Source organism: Podarcis erhardii, assembly GCF_964252035.2.
Source record: "Podarcis erhardii genome assembly, chromosome: 13".
Classification (NCBI taxonomy): Eukaryota; Metazoa; Chordata; class Lepidosauria; order Squamata; family Lacertidae; genus Podarcis; species Podarcis erhardii.
This window is the reverse complement of record NC_138502.1, coordinates 34,504,617-34,522,134: the sequence shown is the minus strand read 5'-3', so window position 1 is coordinate 34,522,134 and position 17,518 is coordinate 34,504,617. Positions and strand designations below refer to the sequence as shown.

The following is a 17,518-nucleotide window of genomic DNA, read 5'->3' as shown; positions in this document are numbered from 1 at the left end:
TCTCTGCACTCATCCTCAGCATCTACCTGCTAGCTCTTGTCTCGATTTCTAAGCTCCTGCCTGTCCAATCATATCTCCTCTCTGAATCTTCCGATTACACAGGGAGCACAGCCTGTAATCCTCGCAGCTCTGCCTAAGCCGGTTAACCACACACGGTAGTGAAAGTGACAGGTCTTGCCCTAAGCTGAGAGCTACCACAACTGTGGATGAAGTTTGCAGGCTAGAATTCCAAACAGCCTTAATACATACCCACAGCCCCTATTAGACTGGATATTAAAGGTAAAGGTAAAGGGACCCCTGACCATTAGGTCCAGTCGTGGCCGACTCTGGGGTTGTGGCGCTTATCTCGCTTTACTGGCCGAGGGAGCCGGCATGCAGCTTCCGGGTCATGTGGCCAGCATGACTAAGCCACTTCTGGCAAACCAGAGCAGTGCACGGAAACGCCATTTATCTTCCCGCCGGAGCGGTACCTATTTATCTACTTGTACTTTGATGTGCTTTCGAACTGCCAGGTTGGCAGGAGCAGGGACCAAGCAATGGGAGCTCACCCCGTCGCAGGGATTCAAACCGCCGACCTTCTGATTGGCATGTCCTAGGCTCTGTGGTTTAACCCACAGCGCCACCCGCATCCCAGTCTGGATATTAGGCAGCCCCTATTTCCTCTCTCCTTTCCTTTTCTCTAGCCAAGTACAAAAACCCATCTGCTAGAGTAAAGTGTGTCTCTGTGTGCATATAATAGGGGTACAAGAATGTTTTCTATTGGGGAACGTGGGTGGCGCTGTGCTCTAAACCACTGAGCCTCTAGGGCTTGCCGATCAGAATGTCAGCGGTTCAAATTCCCACAAAAGGTGAGCTCCCGTTTCTCTGTGCCAGCTCCTGCCAACCTAGCAGTTCAAAAGCACACCAGTGCAGTTAGATAAATAGGTACCGCTGCAGCAGGAAGGTAAACGGCGTTTCCGTGTTTCTGGTTTCTGTCACTGTGTTCCGTTGTGCCAGAAGCGGTTTAGTCCTGCTGGCCACGTGACCCAGAAAGCTTTCTGTGGACAAACGCCGGCTCCCTCAGCCTGAAAGTGAGATGAGTGCTGCAACCCCATAGTCACCTTTGACTGGACTTAACCGTCCAGGGGTCCTTTACCTTTTGCCTTACCTTATATTAGGGGAAATTGCTTTGCAAAAAATGTGTGCAACAGGCAAAATTGCATATTTTAAAAATATATATATTTGGAGAACTTCGCACTAAAATGCTGATGAATTGTCAGGAGGGTGCTTTTATTTTTAAGTAACACATTGCAAAACTGACATGGACATGCCGAGAACTGAATTCAGTATTGGATAAATGAGAAATTGGGTTTATTTGCCCCTTCCAGTTTGTGACTTCTCCCATTCTGAGAGATTTGATGTGCTGGTGGGATTTGGGTTCAGGGCTGCAGCCAGAGTTGTGCTCTCTCTGTCTCTGCTTCTCTCTTTAAATCTTTCTTTCATCCATCCCTAGTTTTAGCGTAACCTTGGATGCAAATCTCTTCCCCCCGTTGCCACAGAAACGAGGATGTAATAGAGCAGGCGCCGGGGAAGGGGAGGAGTAGGGGGAAATCAGGGAGCATCTTAAAGAGATTAGAAAACTGATGGCTTCCTGTGCAAAAACGCTGCATCAGGTGGAGCTCATGAGGGAGGCAAGGGGGGAATGAACAAACACATCCCCCCCCTCCCAAGCATCTTGGCCTCTTTCCAAAGCCTCAACAAGTACAGTGATTCAAATGATTGCCATGCTTCAGTGAAAATGTTTGAATATATATACAGGTGTACCTTGTTTCTTGAACAGAATCCATTCCGGAAGTCCATTCGACTTCCAAAACGTCTGGAAACCAAAGGGCCGGACGTTTGGCTTCCAAAAATTGTTTGAAAACCGGAACAGTCACTTCAGGGGTTCGATTGTCTGGGAGTCGATTTGTTCGGAAGCCAAGTTATTCGAGATCCAAGATACCCCGCCCCCCCCCTCTCTCTCTTTCTCTCTCTCTCTCAGTATCCTATTCTTCCTCCCAAAGGAGCCCAAGGTGGAAGACAACAGAAGAGCAAAACAATAGAATACAACACAAACACACAATGTTTTAAACCATTTCAGAATATTGGAAAACACTTCAAAATAACCTATTTTCACAGCTAACAATTTCAGGCTTGTCAGAAGTTGAATATTTTAGACATTTGACGTCTGGATGAGGAGCAATGCTGATAATAATAATAATATGAATAATAATAATATCCTCCAGTTGGTTAATATGAGGGAGACACTGTGGATGATGCTGAACTTGGCAGGATGGTTTTCAGGTTCTCAAGTTTTGGTTGTCTTTTCAGCACCTGCAGTTGAAAGAAGTAGGTCTTGGGGTGATTGGTTAGACTTAGAGCACGGGTAGGCAAACTGAGGCCCGGGGGCAGGATCTGGCCCAATCACCTTCTAAATCTAGTTTACAGACGGTCTGGGAATCAGTGTGTTTTTACACGAGTAGAATGTGTGCTTTTATTTAAAATGCATCTCTGGGTTATTTGTGGGGCATAGGAATTCGTTCACCCCCCCCCAAATATAGGCTGGGCCCCACATGGTCTGAGGGACAGTGGACTGGCTCCCTGCTGAAAAAGTTTGCTGACCCCTGAATTAGTGGCGGTGGCGAAGCTGTTATCTGATTGGCTTCAGCCCTTTTGTCCTTAGCTCCGCCCATGCCAATCAAGCCTTGCCTCTGAGCCTTCAGGCTCTAATCCCCACTCCAAACCATAGCTGACAAGCGTCCCTTATTTGGCGGGACAGTCCCTTATCCCAGCTCTATGTCCCGCTGCTGTCCCTTATTGATAATGTCCCTTAAATAAGCTACTGAAGGTAATGGGGCGCTTTCTATGTCCAGCTGTGCTTTGTCAACAACAAATTGTTGCGGTTTTTTTGTGTTGAATATATGCTATATGGTAATTTATGGACCTAATAGGTATCCTAATAGGTAATTGTTGATCCCTTATTTTGGCTGCTGATCCCTTATTTTCAAGGCTGCTGGTCCCTTATTTTCAAATCTGTAAGTTGACAGCTATGTTCCAAACCCTGGCAGTGCGCTCCCCACCAGCTATGGAGGGACCATAGCTCAGGGGGAGTGTGCATAAAGTCTCCCATTCATTCCCTGGCACTTCCAGCTGAAAGAATTACATAACAGGTGATGGGAAAGACGCTCTGCTGGAGTGGAGACCCATCTCCTGGCATGCCCCGTGGAGGATCTTAAGGTTCACTAATGACAACATTTTGGAGGTCCCAAGTCGCAAGGTGGTTAGATTGGTCTTCACTAGGGCCAGGGCCTTTTCAGTACTGGCCCCGACTTGGTGGAACGCTCTGTCACAAGAGATTAGGGCCCTGCGGGACTTGACATCTTTCCGCAGGGCCTGCAAGACAGAGCTGTTCCGCCTGGCCTTTGGTTTCGATTCAGTCTGACCCTTATGTTTCCCTCCCCTTTATGATTTTGACTTTTAAAATGAGGCTGCATTTTAAATTGCATTTTAACCTGTATTTTAAATTGTTCTTTTTCTTTTCTTTTTTCTTATTATGCTTTTACTGACATTTTATTGGTGTTAGCTGCTCTGAGCCCGGCTCTGGTCGCGGAGGGCAGGGTATAAATTATTATTATTATTATTATTATTATTATTATTATTATCATCATCATCTAGAGTAGATGGTCAAAATAGCTTGGCAAGACAGCTACTTCTTATGCCCTGCTCCATATTTGAATGCTAACCAGGCTTTGCCCCAACCTCACCAGGCTCCACCCTTTAAATTTCAGAATCTGAGCCTCTAGAGTCCTAGCAAACTGGCTTGGGAGGTGGCAGGAATCAAGACCACTCCTTTCTTCAACAGTCAAGATAAATTTGTGCTGCATCCGTAGTTGGCACCTGGAATTCTTCATCCCATCCAGCAACTGTTAAAATAGAAGCCCGGCTAGCTTTCTGGCAGGGCGATAGCCTGGGTGATGGGCCATTAAGGAAACAAAGGAAGTGGGTCTGTGTCAGATACCAAATGGGTGGGGTTCCTCCCTCAACTCTCGAATAGTTAGAAGGACAAAGGGCAGAGTGGAGAGAGTTGGGTGGTGTGAACTAAAAGCTGGTAGGAAAGTGGTAGATTGGGAAGTCAGAGGGATGCTTGATTTCTGTTTGAATCCAAGGCTGTGACTATGAGGGAAGCAAGTTATTAGGTAAAGGTAAAGGGACCCCTGGCCATTAGGTCCAGTCGTGGCCGACTCTGGGGTTGCGGCGCTCATCTCGCTTTATTGGCCGAGGGAGCTGGTGTACAGCTTCCGGGTCATGTGGCCAGCATGACTAAGTCGCTTCTGTCGAACCAGAGCAGCACATGGAAACGCCGTTTACCTTCCCGCCAGAGCGGTACCTATTTATCTACTTGCACTTTGATGTGCTTTCGAACTGCTAGGTGGACAGGAGCTCACCCTGTCGCAGGGATTCAAACCGCCGACCTTCTGATCGGCAAGTTCTAGGCTCTGTGGTTTAACCCACAGCGCCACCCACGTCCCAAAGCAAGTCATTGCTGGGGTGCTGTGAACACCCCCCCCCTCGGTTGTAGGCTCAGGTTGTGTGTGTGTGTGTGTGTGTGTGTGTGTACAGGCTGGGGGAGGCATTTTGCCAAATTTTCCCCTGGGTCTGCTAATACTTTCCAACAGTTTGAGGGGAGACTGAAAGTTCTCTGGTAACTTTTGCTGATAAAGTTTGGCTCAACTCCAGCCTGAACAGGCTTGATGGATTTAAGTACCCTTTATAAGATTTAAGTACCCTTATAAGATTTAAGTACCCTGTAGCTGGAAGTGGCACCCAGTTCCTAAAAAACACTGGCAGCAATCTTTTAAAGAGACAACATTATAATTTTGAGAACCAAGCTGAATAGATAATTATTCAATTTCTGGCCACTTTGGGAGGGTTTGTAGCCTAAAAGTGGAATTTATGTACATAAAAATAGATTCCTAGGTGTCTGGGCTACAAGTATTTGGGAAGGTTCCATATTTGGTTTAAAAGCTGAGCTTTTTAGCTAGACCTTCAGGGTGTTGAAAGCCCATTTTTAATGCACAGTAGTAGTGAGGGTTCATGGCAGCAAAGCACATTTACATCTGGCCCAATCGCCGTCTAAGCCCGGCCCACGGACGGTCCGGGAATCAGCGTGCTTTTACCTGAGTAGAACGTGTGCTTTTATTTAAAATGCATCTCTGGGTTATTTGTGGGGCCTGCCTGGTGTTTTTACATGAGTAGAATGTGTGCTTTTATTTAAAATGCATCTCTGGGTTATTTGTGGGGCATAGGCATTCGTTCCTCCTTCTTTTTTTCAAAATATAGTCTGGCCCTCCAAAGATCTGAGGGACAGTGGACCAACCCCCTGCTGAAAATGTTTGCTGACCCCTGGATAAGAGAGCCAGTTTAAGCCTGCTGTACAGTGGTACCTCGGGTTACATATGCTTCAGGTTACATACGCTTCAGGTTACAAACTCCGCTAACCCAGAAATAGTACCTCAGATTAAGAACTTTGCTGCAGGATGAGAACAGAAATCGCGTGGCAGCAGCAGGAAGCCCCATTAGCTAAAGTGGTGCTTCAGGTTAAGAACAGTTTCAGGTTAAGTACAGATCTCGGGAACGAATTAAGAACTTAACCTGAGGTACCACTGTATATCACATTTAAAGGGCGGTAGCTGCTGGTCCAAATCCATTAATCTGCCAGTTTCACTTGTTGCCCCATCAGAGTTCAGTCCAAATTTGCTGGCAGTACAAGAGAGAACACAATTCACAATGCCAACCTCCCTTACAAGTGTTACTTGCTCTCGTAAGCAGGCACAAATGCATGCTCGCACACACAGAGTTTATATATTTTGCATCTCATTGTCTGGCAATTTTTTTTCTGCCTCATTTGAGACTGTTAGAAAAGAGGTGGGGAAGAACTGCCTCCCCTTGCCTTTGGTTCCGCTGCAAAACTGAGCTGAGAGCAATCTTAACAGGGCTGTGGTACCCTGAGACGGTTGCCACGGCAGCAGGAAGAAGTGCCCTCAGCATCTTTCCAGAAGACAGCTGTGAATGGCAACCCAGTGAGTGACCTCTTTTCGGAAGAGAGGTTCTTCGTTTCCTCTCTGAAATCGGAGCTTCATAGAGGAGGTAGAAGATAGCTGTCCCTGAGGCAAGGGACTGTGGGGATGATAATGCTGCCCACTTCCCTGGTGTTCCAGATTAAAGCTCCGTCCTAGATATGTGTGAAATATTTAGTAGGGTTAATTCTGTGGAAGCTGCTTTCTGTCTACCCAGGGGTGGAAGCAACAGCAGCCAGTTGAGAGACAGAAAGAGAGAGGTGTAAAGCCAAGCCACACATTCTGCTGTAGCAAAGATGACCTGGATAGCTCAGTTGGTTAGAGTGTGGTGCTGATAGTGCCAAGGTTGTAGGTTCGATCCTTGCATGGGACAAAATGCATATTTCTGTCAGTTTGCATTTCTTAGTACAGAAAGTGTTGATCTTATGTGTAGAGATCTTTCCTGTTCTACTCTGTGTGACAGAAACAAGCAGAAGGTTCGTGAAGTTTGGGTTATTCCTTCAGAGAAGCTGAGTACAGCAGGCTTAAACTGGCTCTCTTATCCAGGGGTCAGCAAACGTTTTCAGATCTTTGGGGGCCCAGACTATATTTTGAAAAAAAGGAGGAACGAATGCCTATGCCCCACAAATAACCCAGAGATGCATTTTAAATAAAAGCACACATTCTACTCATGTAAAAACACACTGATTCCTGGACCTTCCGTGGACCTGACTTAGAAGGCGATTGGCTGGATCTGGCCCCCAGGCCTTAGTTTTCCTACCCATGTTCTTATCTATATCTCTCAAGGTCATGCTGACTATAATAGTAAGGCCAGAAGGAGCCTGGGTTTCACTTTCTCTTTCTGTCTCTCTTCCTTCTGGTGTGGTGGTCTGTATGCTTAGTGTTAAGGTTTCGACTTCTTATAAGTTATTGGAAGTTTAAGATGAGCCTGCTACAACTGGATTTCTTATGGACTGTGCCAATCCTGAATGTATTGGATTTGTGACCATAATGCTCATATGCCTTCAGTAGCGGTAAAGCTCTGCTGGAGGGAATACAGTTGCCTCTGGTCTGTATTTTGGAGTGGGAATTCTGCAATGTGTTTAAGTTGTTACTCTGCTAACTATACACTGGAATCTGCTCTGGATCAATATTGAGTAGAATTCCATGACAATTCCTGCAATGGCAAAGGGTTGGACCGGTGGTGGGCTTGCACCTGGAGGGAGGGGCTAGTGTCCTGGGGGCAGTGGCGATGTCAACCCCACCCCCCAGGGATGACATCCAGGGCAGACCACACCCACCACACCCACCTTGCTCTGCCTCTCGGTTGGACTTGATGATCCTCAGGGTCCCTTCTAACTCTACAATTCTGTGATTCTATGTCAGCTTTCAGATGGGCAGCCATAAATGCTGGGGCTTGAACCTAGGAGCTTCTGCATGCAAAACAGATGCAAAACTGCTGAGCTTTGCTTCTTCATCTAGGCTTTGTGCAAGGAAAGAGTTCTGCACAACCTGGAAGCTTTGTGAATGTTCTGAGTGGCATTCGTGTAGGGAAAGATGCCATCATGCCTGTTTTGGTTAAACTGAAATAAAAGTCCGCTTTCCCCTCCTTTCTTTGCATTCACGGAGCTGAAAAGGATCCTGAGGAATATTGTTATTTACGGAAGTTTTTAATGACTGATGTTTTAATGTATTTTTAATCTTTTGTTGGAAGCCGCCCAGAGTGGCTGGGGAAACCCAGCCAGATGGGTGGGGCAGAAATAATAAATTATTATTATAGAAATAATAAAAAATTATTATTATCTAGTTCCGTGGTTCCCAACATGGGGCACATGCCCCACAGGGGGGCAATTTGATTTTTAAGGGGGGGGCAATTTGGAAGCTTGTTTAGATCAAGCCAATGGCCTTTTAGGCTTCCTCCATGTGAATAGGAGTTCACTTTTTGAATAATAAGAATTATGTCACCGGTGGTGGTGGGGTGGGGGTGGGGGCAGTGCACCAGGAATTTAGAGATGCTTAGGTGGGGCATGGCCAAAAGAAGGTTGGGAGCCACTGATCTCATCCAACCCCCTGCAATGGAGGAATATGCAGCTGTTCCTTACGGGGATCGAACCTGCAACCTTGGTGTCATCAGCACCACGCTCTAAGCAACTGAGCTTTCCAAATACCTTTTCTGACTCTGGCTGAACTAACAGTTCAGCCAACTGGACAATAGGGGTCCAGCCCCCTGGTTAGGATGTGCTAATGCATACCTATCTACACTTCCCATTTGAAACTGGGTTGACCCCAACCCCTCATCCCTGGCATCTCCCCACACATCCATGATTGAACATGGTTAATATGTACCTTCTTTTGTCACTAAGTGCTGCTTGCTGGTGGCAGCTAAATTCCTCCACAAATGCTGCTACCCACCAGCTGCCTGTTGAGCTATTGCAGGTGGCACATTCCTATCTTGGTAACAGACTCTGACAGCTCAGCCTTCTTTAAGTTATCGGGAGTGTGTGTTGACAACGACAAAGAAGTGGTAATTCATAGCTTCTGGTTGTGGCAAAAAGGGGGGGGGGCGCGGCTTTCTGCGTTTTAGGGAAATGTACAATTTCGGGTTGATCTTTCCAAATGTGCCCCTGGACATTTCGAAAATGCATTTGGCTTCTTTGGAACCACGCTTTGAATTCTCTTGTTCACTTAACGCACAATGAAGACTGCCCATTTCCCTCCATCGGATGGGGAAAGGAGTAGATTCAAAAGCATTGGTGGCGGGTGGCGCTGTGGTCTAAACCACTGAACCTCTTGGGCTTGCCCATTAGAAGATCGGCGGTTCGAATCCCTGCAGTGAAGTGAACTCCCGTTGCTCTCTCTCAGCTCCTGCCAGCCTAGCAGTTTGAAAGCAGGACAGTGCAAGCTGATAAATAGGTACCTCTGCGGCGGGAAGATAAACGGCGTTTCCGTGCACTCTGGTTTCTGACACAGTGCCCCACCGCGCCAGTAGTGGTTTAGTAGCAGTTTAGTCATGCTGGCCACATGACCTGGAAAGCTGCCTGTGGACAAACGCTGGCTTCCTCAGCCTGCAAGTGAGATGAGCGCCGCAACCCCAGAGTTGGCCACGACTGGACCTAATGGTCAGGGGTCCCTTTACCTTTACTTTTATTCCATATCTTCCAACATTTCTCTGATGGAAATAGGGACATCCTATTCCATACCCTCCATCATTTCTCCAATGAAAACAGAGACATCCTAAGGAAAAGTGGGACATTCCTGGATCAGATCAGAAACTTTGATGGCTTCTGTAAATCCGGGACTGTCCCTGGAAAATATGGATACTTTGGGGGCCTGCCGTATCCAGGCCTCCTGCCAACAAGAGGGAAGCGGTGGCAACCCAGCCCAAGCTCCCAAACCTGAGCATGCAAGGCAGGCTCTGAAGCCTGGTCTGCTACAGGTGCAGCAGAATATGGCAGTAATATCCCATTGCGGAATAATAATAATAATAATAATAATTTATTTATACCCCGCCCACTCTGGGCGGAAAGATGGTGCTGTTTCAGAACCTTTCTCCCTGGTGTGATAGTTTTTATTTTCAGGATTTTTTTTTTGTTTTCAATCGAGGGAGCAGAGTTTTAAAATATGCCCTGTGGAACCCTGCTGTCTGAAGTACAGTGGAACCTTGGTTCCCAAACGTTTTGGCTCCTGAACGCCGAAAACCCGGAAGTAAATGCTTCCGTTTTCGAACGTTTTCCGGAACCTGAACGTGCGACGCGGCTTCTGCTGAGTGCAAGAAGCTCTTGTAACCGGTGGGAAGCCAAGCCTCGGTTTCCAAACGTTTCGGAAGCCGAACGGGCTTCCGGAACGGATTTTGTTCGAGAACCGAGGTTGCCACTGTCATACGGTCTAAGTTGCCCCCTCAGGGTTGAGAGTCCCAAAACTCCCGTCAAGGGCTGGCAGAGACTCCAGCCGAGGCAAAACCCCCTCATGAGGAGAGGGAACTGCTGGCTCGCTTCTCCCTCTCCATCTGCTGTCTGCCCTGTCCCCTCATAACTCACAGGGACAATTAGCCACTATAGCGGGGGGGTGGGATACACGAGAAGAACAGCTGTCCGTCTCTGGGAGAGCCTCACAATAGCCTCACAATTCTCAGCAGTTAGTGCCTGGTGTTTGTGTGTGGCTATTTCTCTCACAATGTTTTCAATAGCCTCTCAACCATTCGCCCCACAGCGGTCAGTCATCTTCAGAGGCCTCTCTGCCTGCTCTGCGGACTGACAGGCAAGAGAGGAACCCCAGTTATATCCTGTATTAATGAATTTATCATCTGGGGATGAAGCAGATGTTTGTGGCTGTCTGCCAAGACCCACAAACGCTACTTGTTTGTTTGTTTGTGCTCTGTGTGCGCATGTGGCCAAAGGCACAGAGGCTGCAGTCTGGTTTTTCCTTCCCTCTCAGGGAATGCAAATATGAGGGGGAATTCCCCCCCCCCACTGAACACAGCAAATGAAGTAGGATTGGTGATCCAGTCAGTAAATTGATCAACAAAAGCGTCCGTCGTTAATGAAACGTTCTCCTGAATTAGCTAGTGGGCCTGGAAATGTAGGGCACACTACTGACTAGTCTGTGCCAAATACCTCCTCATTTGGTTAAATTTTGTGAAGGGAAATGGCCTTTCCCCCTTCCCGTTTGTATTCCGATGAAGCAAGATTCTTTAGTTATTTAGGGTGTTAACGGAAAAATCCGAGGGCTCCCTTGGACAAAAACAAAGACACCAAACAGGATAACTTGGAGCAAAACAGCAGCCTGTATGCTTGGCCTTTATTGAACTGTTGCAACAGGGTGCTCCCCTCACTTGCAGGAGAGAGGAAGGACCCACAAAAATGGTGTGCAAGACCTTATAAAGACTTTTGAAATTGCCACCCTGTAGATCAAGACCACCCCCAGAAACATACATCAAAGAAAGGAGGGGTTGAGGGAGGAGTTGTGGTGGTAACCTGAGTGTCCTGTCACCTGGCTGGTTCCCCCTTTCCCCCTCCCCATGAGTACTTTCCAGGTGACAGAGGGGAGTTTGCAGTTTCCTGCCCCCAGAGGGAAGAGCTGATTATTGTCCTTTGTTCCAGTCCATGCTGAATCCACTCCCATATGAAAGTTCTTTGTGATCTTGATTGTCTTCTGTCTAGGACCATCAGGGTTGGCATAGCAACTGGGCAGGGCTCCTGTGGATGTGCTGGTATGCTGAAGGGATTATGGCTGGCCTGTATCAAACCTTCCCCATTTTGTAGTCCTTCCTTCATGGAGTAAAATAAAAGTGGAACCGTGCAAATCCGATGTATGGTTGATTTTCTATGAATTTATAACAGAAGTGTAGCGTATGTAGTGTGTGAGTGTGAGTGTGTGTGAAGTTTGTACAAACTGAATGATTTGGGGGGGGGGTTTCCTGTGACAAGGGCATTTGTCTAAGATAAAAAGCCCCCCAGAACAGCTGAAAACAGGCCCTATTTTCCAGGGACAGTTCCAGATTTACAAAAGCCTCCCTGGTTTCTGATTTGATCCCGGAATGTCCCACTTTTCCTTAGGACATCCCTATTTTCTTCAGAGAAATGTTGGAAGGTATGGAGTTATCTGACCGCGGGCAGAGCCAAGGAGATAAGTACAGTAACTATACAACCATTAGAAGACATCTGAAGGCAGCGCTTTATAGAGAAATTTAAAAATAAAAATAAAAATTAATGTTTTATTATGTTTGTATATATGCCAGAAGCGGCTGAGGCAACCAAGTGAGATGGGCAGGGCAGGAACAGTAAAATTATTATTATTATGGGATAGGATGTCCCTATTTTCATCAGAGAAATGTTGGAGGCTATGGTGGGGAGGTAGGTTACATTTTGTGGCCTGCCTCAGGTGCCAGAATGTCTTGGGCTGGCCCTGATCACACCTGTTTTGTTATGATTTCTGTCCCCGCCGCAATAAAAAATGAAATAACATCCCTAATTGCAATAGGTAAAAGTAAAGGGACCCCTGACCATTAGGTCCAGTTGTGACCGACTCTTGGGTTGCAGTGCTCATCTCACTTTATTGGCCGAGGGAGCCGGCGTACAGCTTCCGGGTCATGTGGCCAGCATGACTAAGCCGCTTCTGGCAAACCAGGGCAGCACATGGAAACGCCATTTACCTTCCCGCTGGAGCGGTACCTATTTATCTACTTGCACTTTGACGTGCTTTCGAACTGCTAGGTTGGCAGGAGCAGGGACCGAGCAACGTGACTCACCCCGTCACGGGGATTCGAACCGCTGACCTTCTGATCAGCAAGTCCTAGGTTCTGTGGTTTAACCCACAGCGCCACCCGTGTCCCAATAGTACATAAAATAATACAATACAAATTGAGAAGCAGAGACTAGAGGGTGGCAAACCAGAGCAGCGCGCGGAAATGCCGTTTACCTTCCCGCCTATTTATCTACTTGCCCTTTGACGTGCTTTCGAACTGCTAGGTGTGCAGGAGCAGGGACCAAGCAACGGGAGTTCACCCTGTCGCGGGGATTTGAACCGCCAACCTTCTAATCGGCAAGTCCTAGGCTCTGTGGTTTAACCCACAGCCTCACCCACGTCCCTAACTGCAATACCTAATTGCAAATTCAAATGTATCCCTATTGTGTTATATGACTTCCTTGATATTGTATGTGGGCTGGAACTAGTCTGTGACCGAAATAATAAATTCATTCATCCCTGTTGTTTCTCTACACAGCAATGCAGCAGGTCTTGGACAACCTCAGTGACCTCCCGAACTCTATGGGAGCCGGAGACCTGGACCTCATCTTTCTCCGTGGCCTCATGGAGAGTCCAATAGTAAGATCATTGGCTAAGGTACAGTTACATGGGGTAGTTGGGAGAAGGGCAGTTTGCTGCAACAGATCCTGCTTCTCCAGTTCCACCCACTTCCGCTGCATCGCTTACTCCTTCTTAATCTTGCTCTTAACGCATTTGCCGAATAGATTAGCTGACAACCTATTCTCTGCTCGCTTTAATTCCCCCTTACCTGGATACACAATCTGGCCTTCACACTGCACACACATAATACAAATGCACAGACACACACATTAATGCACACACATATATGCCTTCTTCCGTGTTTTTTAGCTGAATGGGTCCCATGTGGTGTGACAGAATGGATGGTGGTATCCAGCCAAGTGCTAGGTGGTTCTTTTAAAATGAGATTCAGGAGGAATACAAAACAGAAGTGGGTGAGAAGATTAAAGATTCCATTCTAAACTGGTTACGACACATCTGGATAAATGAATGATTTAAAAATGATAAGGGGAAAAAAGATTTGCTCACGAAATCTCAAAATTCCAAAGGGAAATAATACAATGTGATATTAAAGCAAACGGCCTGGGTCCAGTCTACCTGAAGGAGCGTCTCCACCGCCATCGTTCAGCCTGGACACTGAGGTCCAGCTCCAAGGGCCTTCTGGCGGTTCCCTCACTGCGAGAAGCCAAGTTACAGGGAAGCAGGCAGAGGGCCTTCTCGGTGGTGGTGCCTGCCCTGTGGAACACCCTCGCACCAGATGTCAAGGAAATAAACAACTATCTGGCTTTTAGAAGACATCTGAAGGCAGCCCTGTTTAGGGAAGCTTTTAATGTTTAACAGACCACTGTATTTTAATATTTTGTTGGGCTATAATGTAACTTAAACAGAAAACTATCTTTAGAAAGACTTTTCCTCCAAAAGCATTTTATTTAAAAATCCAATTTAAAAAAAAAATCTGATTTATTTTTTTTAAAAAATCTTAAAAAAAAAAATCATTGATTTTTATCCACCCTGTTGGGGACCATCCCCCCTGCCCAGCCTATTTCTGCTATTACAGACAACTTCATTTTAGCCATAGTTCATCACAGCACAGCTCCAGCTTTGGATTCTACAGGACACAGGCCTGAGACACATGAACTGCCTGCCTGTATGCAGGCTCAATCTTTCTTTCTTTCTTTCTTTCTTTCTTTCTTTCTTTCTTTCTTTCTATGTTCCAGGAGAGAGGTGGTGGTCAGAATCTGCAGAAATATAAAACTCTGGCAATTTTGGGACAAGACATTTTAAGTTTAAAAGTGCCATTTTAAGCAGGAAAAACTTCCTCCTCAAAATTCAACCGCTTTAAGCCACGGGTATCTCTCAGGGTAGTTTTTCAAAAAACAAATCTCTTAAGTTGTCCAGCTGTCTAACGCTGTCAAGTACTAACTACCATTGCATGCTGTCCATCGTGTGGGCTGGCTGGTATTTTTGTTTGTTTTAAAAGCCATTGCATATCAGCTGGGGACCTCTGCCTGATTCCCCGCTGCTAAGTAGTTTTGTGTATTATTTACTCTCCTCTGCTTGTTCATATTCTTTGTTTTTGTTGATGTTTATTGATCAGACATTGATTTTGCTGCAAGCTGCCTCTAGCTGAGGCAGAAAGGCCCGGTTATAAATGGGTTTTTCATTTAGTGTTTTTATAAGAAAAAATGTTACAAACAAGGTGTAACACAGGATAAACTGCGGGGTGGGGGTGGGGGTGGGAGCAATGCTAGTCTTACTCAAGAGTAGACTAATGGACATCACTAACAAAATTCATATTTTATTTTGTCTACTCTGTGTAGGAATTACCGTATTTTTCTGTGTATAAGATGCCCCCATGTATAAGACGACCTCTATTTTTTGAACCCAAAATTAAGAAATAATGAATTGCAACATTCTATGTCTAAGACGACCCCCAATTTTAAACTTAAAAAAATTGGGGGGAAATATAGTCTTATGCACGGAAAAATACAGTAATTGAATAGAGCCCAAACATGTTTACCCCCAGTTTTAGAATGAGCTTTCAACTCTTGTTTAGCATAGGGTGGGATACTATCCCCCAATTCTATTATTCCAAAAATGTATAAATAAACCCCACATTTCAAGAAATTTGCTTCCTTGAACATTTATTCCAGCTGTTGCTTGGTGTGCCAGTTTAAATACCAATGCTGATTCCCACGTTTTTTTTTCTTAACTACTCTGGTATGGAAAGTGGTTTTTTATTTTTCTAGTATAACATGTTTTCATTTACTTTTTCTTATTTAAAATATTTATGGATCACCCTTCAGTGGGGCTTTCCCAAAAGAAGATAATAACCATCTTATTAGTAGATATAATTAGCCGTAATCTGAGTGTGGTTTTTGGTTTGATGCTCAATACTACAATTTGTGTACTTGCTATCTGTCCAGCCTGCACTATCAAACACAATTGCTAGCATCAACCAATAAATTATTGTCAAAACCTGTCAGGCATCAAACAACAAAATTCAGTGTAGCTGGATGTCAAAAGCAGCCATCAAATATTCAGCCACTTAGAGAATAGAGGGAGAGTATTTGAGAAAAGCATTCACTAGTTAGAATTTGGAGGAGATAATTTTGTTTCAGCACACATTGCTGTGCAGAGAACTCCTGTTCAGGCTTCTAGCCAGCGATGTGCTTTTCCAGAATAATTCCTTCCATCCTCCCTGTCCATAGTTTTCCATTTTCTTCCCTCAACAGTCAGGCAGTATTCTGCACCTACCGTATTTTTCGCCCCATAGGACGCACCGCCCTATAGGACGCACCTAGTTTTTTTGGGGGGGGAAATGAAGAAAAAAAATTATTCCCCCCCCCCGAGGGACGGGGCTGGCCCAGGGGAAGCCCGAGCTTCCCCCAACCCCAGCCCCCAGAACAGCCTGCTATCCACAAGCCTAGGGAGCCGCGCCGGTCTCCCCAGGCTTGCGGACAACTGTGTGCTCTTCAGCGCACCCGAGGCTTCGGAATGCAGGCAGCTCTGTGCGACCCTCCGGAGGCCGGCGTGGCTTCACCGGGTTCCGGAGTGTTGCGCAGAGCTTCCTGAAGCCTGGAGAGCGAGAGCCTCTCACTCTCCAGGCTTCAGAGAAAGCCTGTATTCGCCCCATAGGACGCACACACATTTCCCCTTCATTTTTGGAGGGGGAAAAGTGTGTCCTATAGGGCGAAAAATACAGTACTTAGCATGCTTATTCCTCCTCATTGGGCTGTTTTGGGTACTTCTGCAAATCTTGAGTCCCCACACTCCATTGATCCACCCCTCTTCTGATTGGATGGCATTGTTTTGGCTGCACAAGAATGCACACTTGAAGAATGAGTTCCCTGTTAGAATATGGGATACCATGGAAATAGCCTGATGAACCTGCAAGGGCTTATATATCCATAATCGGAACGGGTGGCACTGTGGTCTAAACCATTGAGCCTCTTGGGCTTGCCAATCGGAAGGTCAGCGGTTCAAATCCCCGCGACTGAATGAGCACCTGTTACTCTGTCCCAGCTCCTGCCAACCTAGCAGTTTGAAAGCACATCAGTGCAAGTACAGTGGTAGCTCAGGTTACAGACGCTTCAGGTTACAGACACTTCAGGTTACAGAGGCATTTCCCCTAGAGGCAGGCAGAGGAAGATGGGGTGTGTGAGAAATACTCACAGTTGCGGGTGCACACACACTCTCAGAGACATTAATCCCTGGCCACCTTTCTGTTGTTTACCTCTGCTTAGCTTTCTTCTAGCAGCTAATTGTCCCTCATTCTCTCCACTGCAGCCACTAGGGAAAATTAGCCATTAAAATGAAAGATAATATAAGCAAACAACCCAGGAAGGGTAGACAGCCAACAGCGCCTGCTCTCAAGTGTGTGCAGTCGTTATTGTCATGGAATTCTACTCAATATTGATCCAGAGCAGAACTCCAACGTATAGTTAGCAGAGTAAAAACTTAACAGACCAGAGGCAGAGCTTTACTGCTGCTGAAGGCAAATGAGAACAATGGTTACAAATCCAATACATTCAGGATTGGCACCGTCCGTAAGAAATCCAGTTCCGAGACAATACCTACAAAAGATGACTGGCTACACAAATTAAGCGAATTTCTAGAAATGGCAAGCTAACTGCAAATATAAAAATGCAGTCAAATAAAAAACTTAGACAAGAATGGCAATGTTTTGAAGAATATATGGATAAACACTGTTCAGAAAAGAATATGCTGATATGTTTAGATTAAAGGAGTAAAGTGGAACAGAAACCATTAATAAGTCATGTCATAACAAGATCAAAATATAAAACTTAAAATATTGCAAAGTTTTATACGAAATTCAAAATAAATGGTAGTCGAGGTGTGGTGGAGGGAAGCGGTGGGGTGTGGTGATGGGTAGTCACGGGGTGGGAATGACTTTTGTTTGTGTAAATAGTAATTTATTTTTGTCTTATCTATGTATTTCCTTTTCTCTCTTTTTTGTTTTGTTTTATTATTCCCCCCCCCCGTACCAATAAATTCAATAAAATTAAAAAAGAAATTAAAATAAAAAAAGAAATCCAGTTGCAGTAGACTTAATTTAAACTTACAATAACTTATAAGAAGTCTAAACCTTAACACTCAGCATACTATGTACAGAACACCACACCAGAAGGGAGCGAGAC

General features: G+C 45.8%; 2 protein-coding genes across 2 annotated transcripts in view; one reads left to right on the top strand and one right to left on the bottom strand.

The window, feature by feature from the left end:
- The window catches only part of TMEM92 (transmembrane protein 92), a 365,445-nt gene that overhangs the window by 292,705 nt on the left and 55,222 nt on the right, over nt 1–17,518 (bottom strand). The window lies entirely within an intron of this gene.
- The window catches only part of MPP2 (MAGUK p55 scaffold protein 2), a 70,789-nt gene that overhangs the window by 19,250 nt on the left and 34,021 nt on the right, over nt 1–17,518 (top strand). Inside the window, exon 3 of the mRNA XM_081838352.1 lies at nt 12,796–12,896. Coding sequence (XP_081694478.1) covers nt 12,796–12,896 — 101 coding nt within the window. The remainder of the gene's footprint in view (nt 1–12,795; nt 12,897–17,518) is intronic.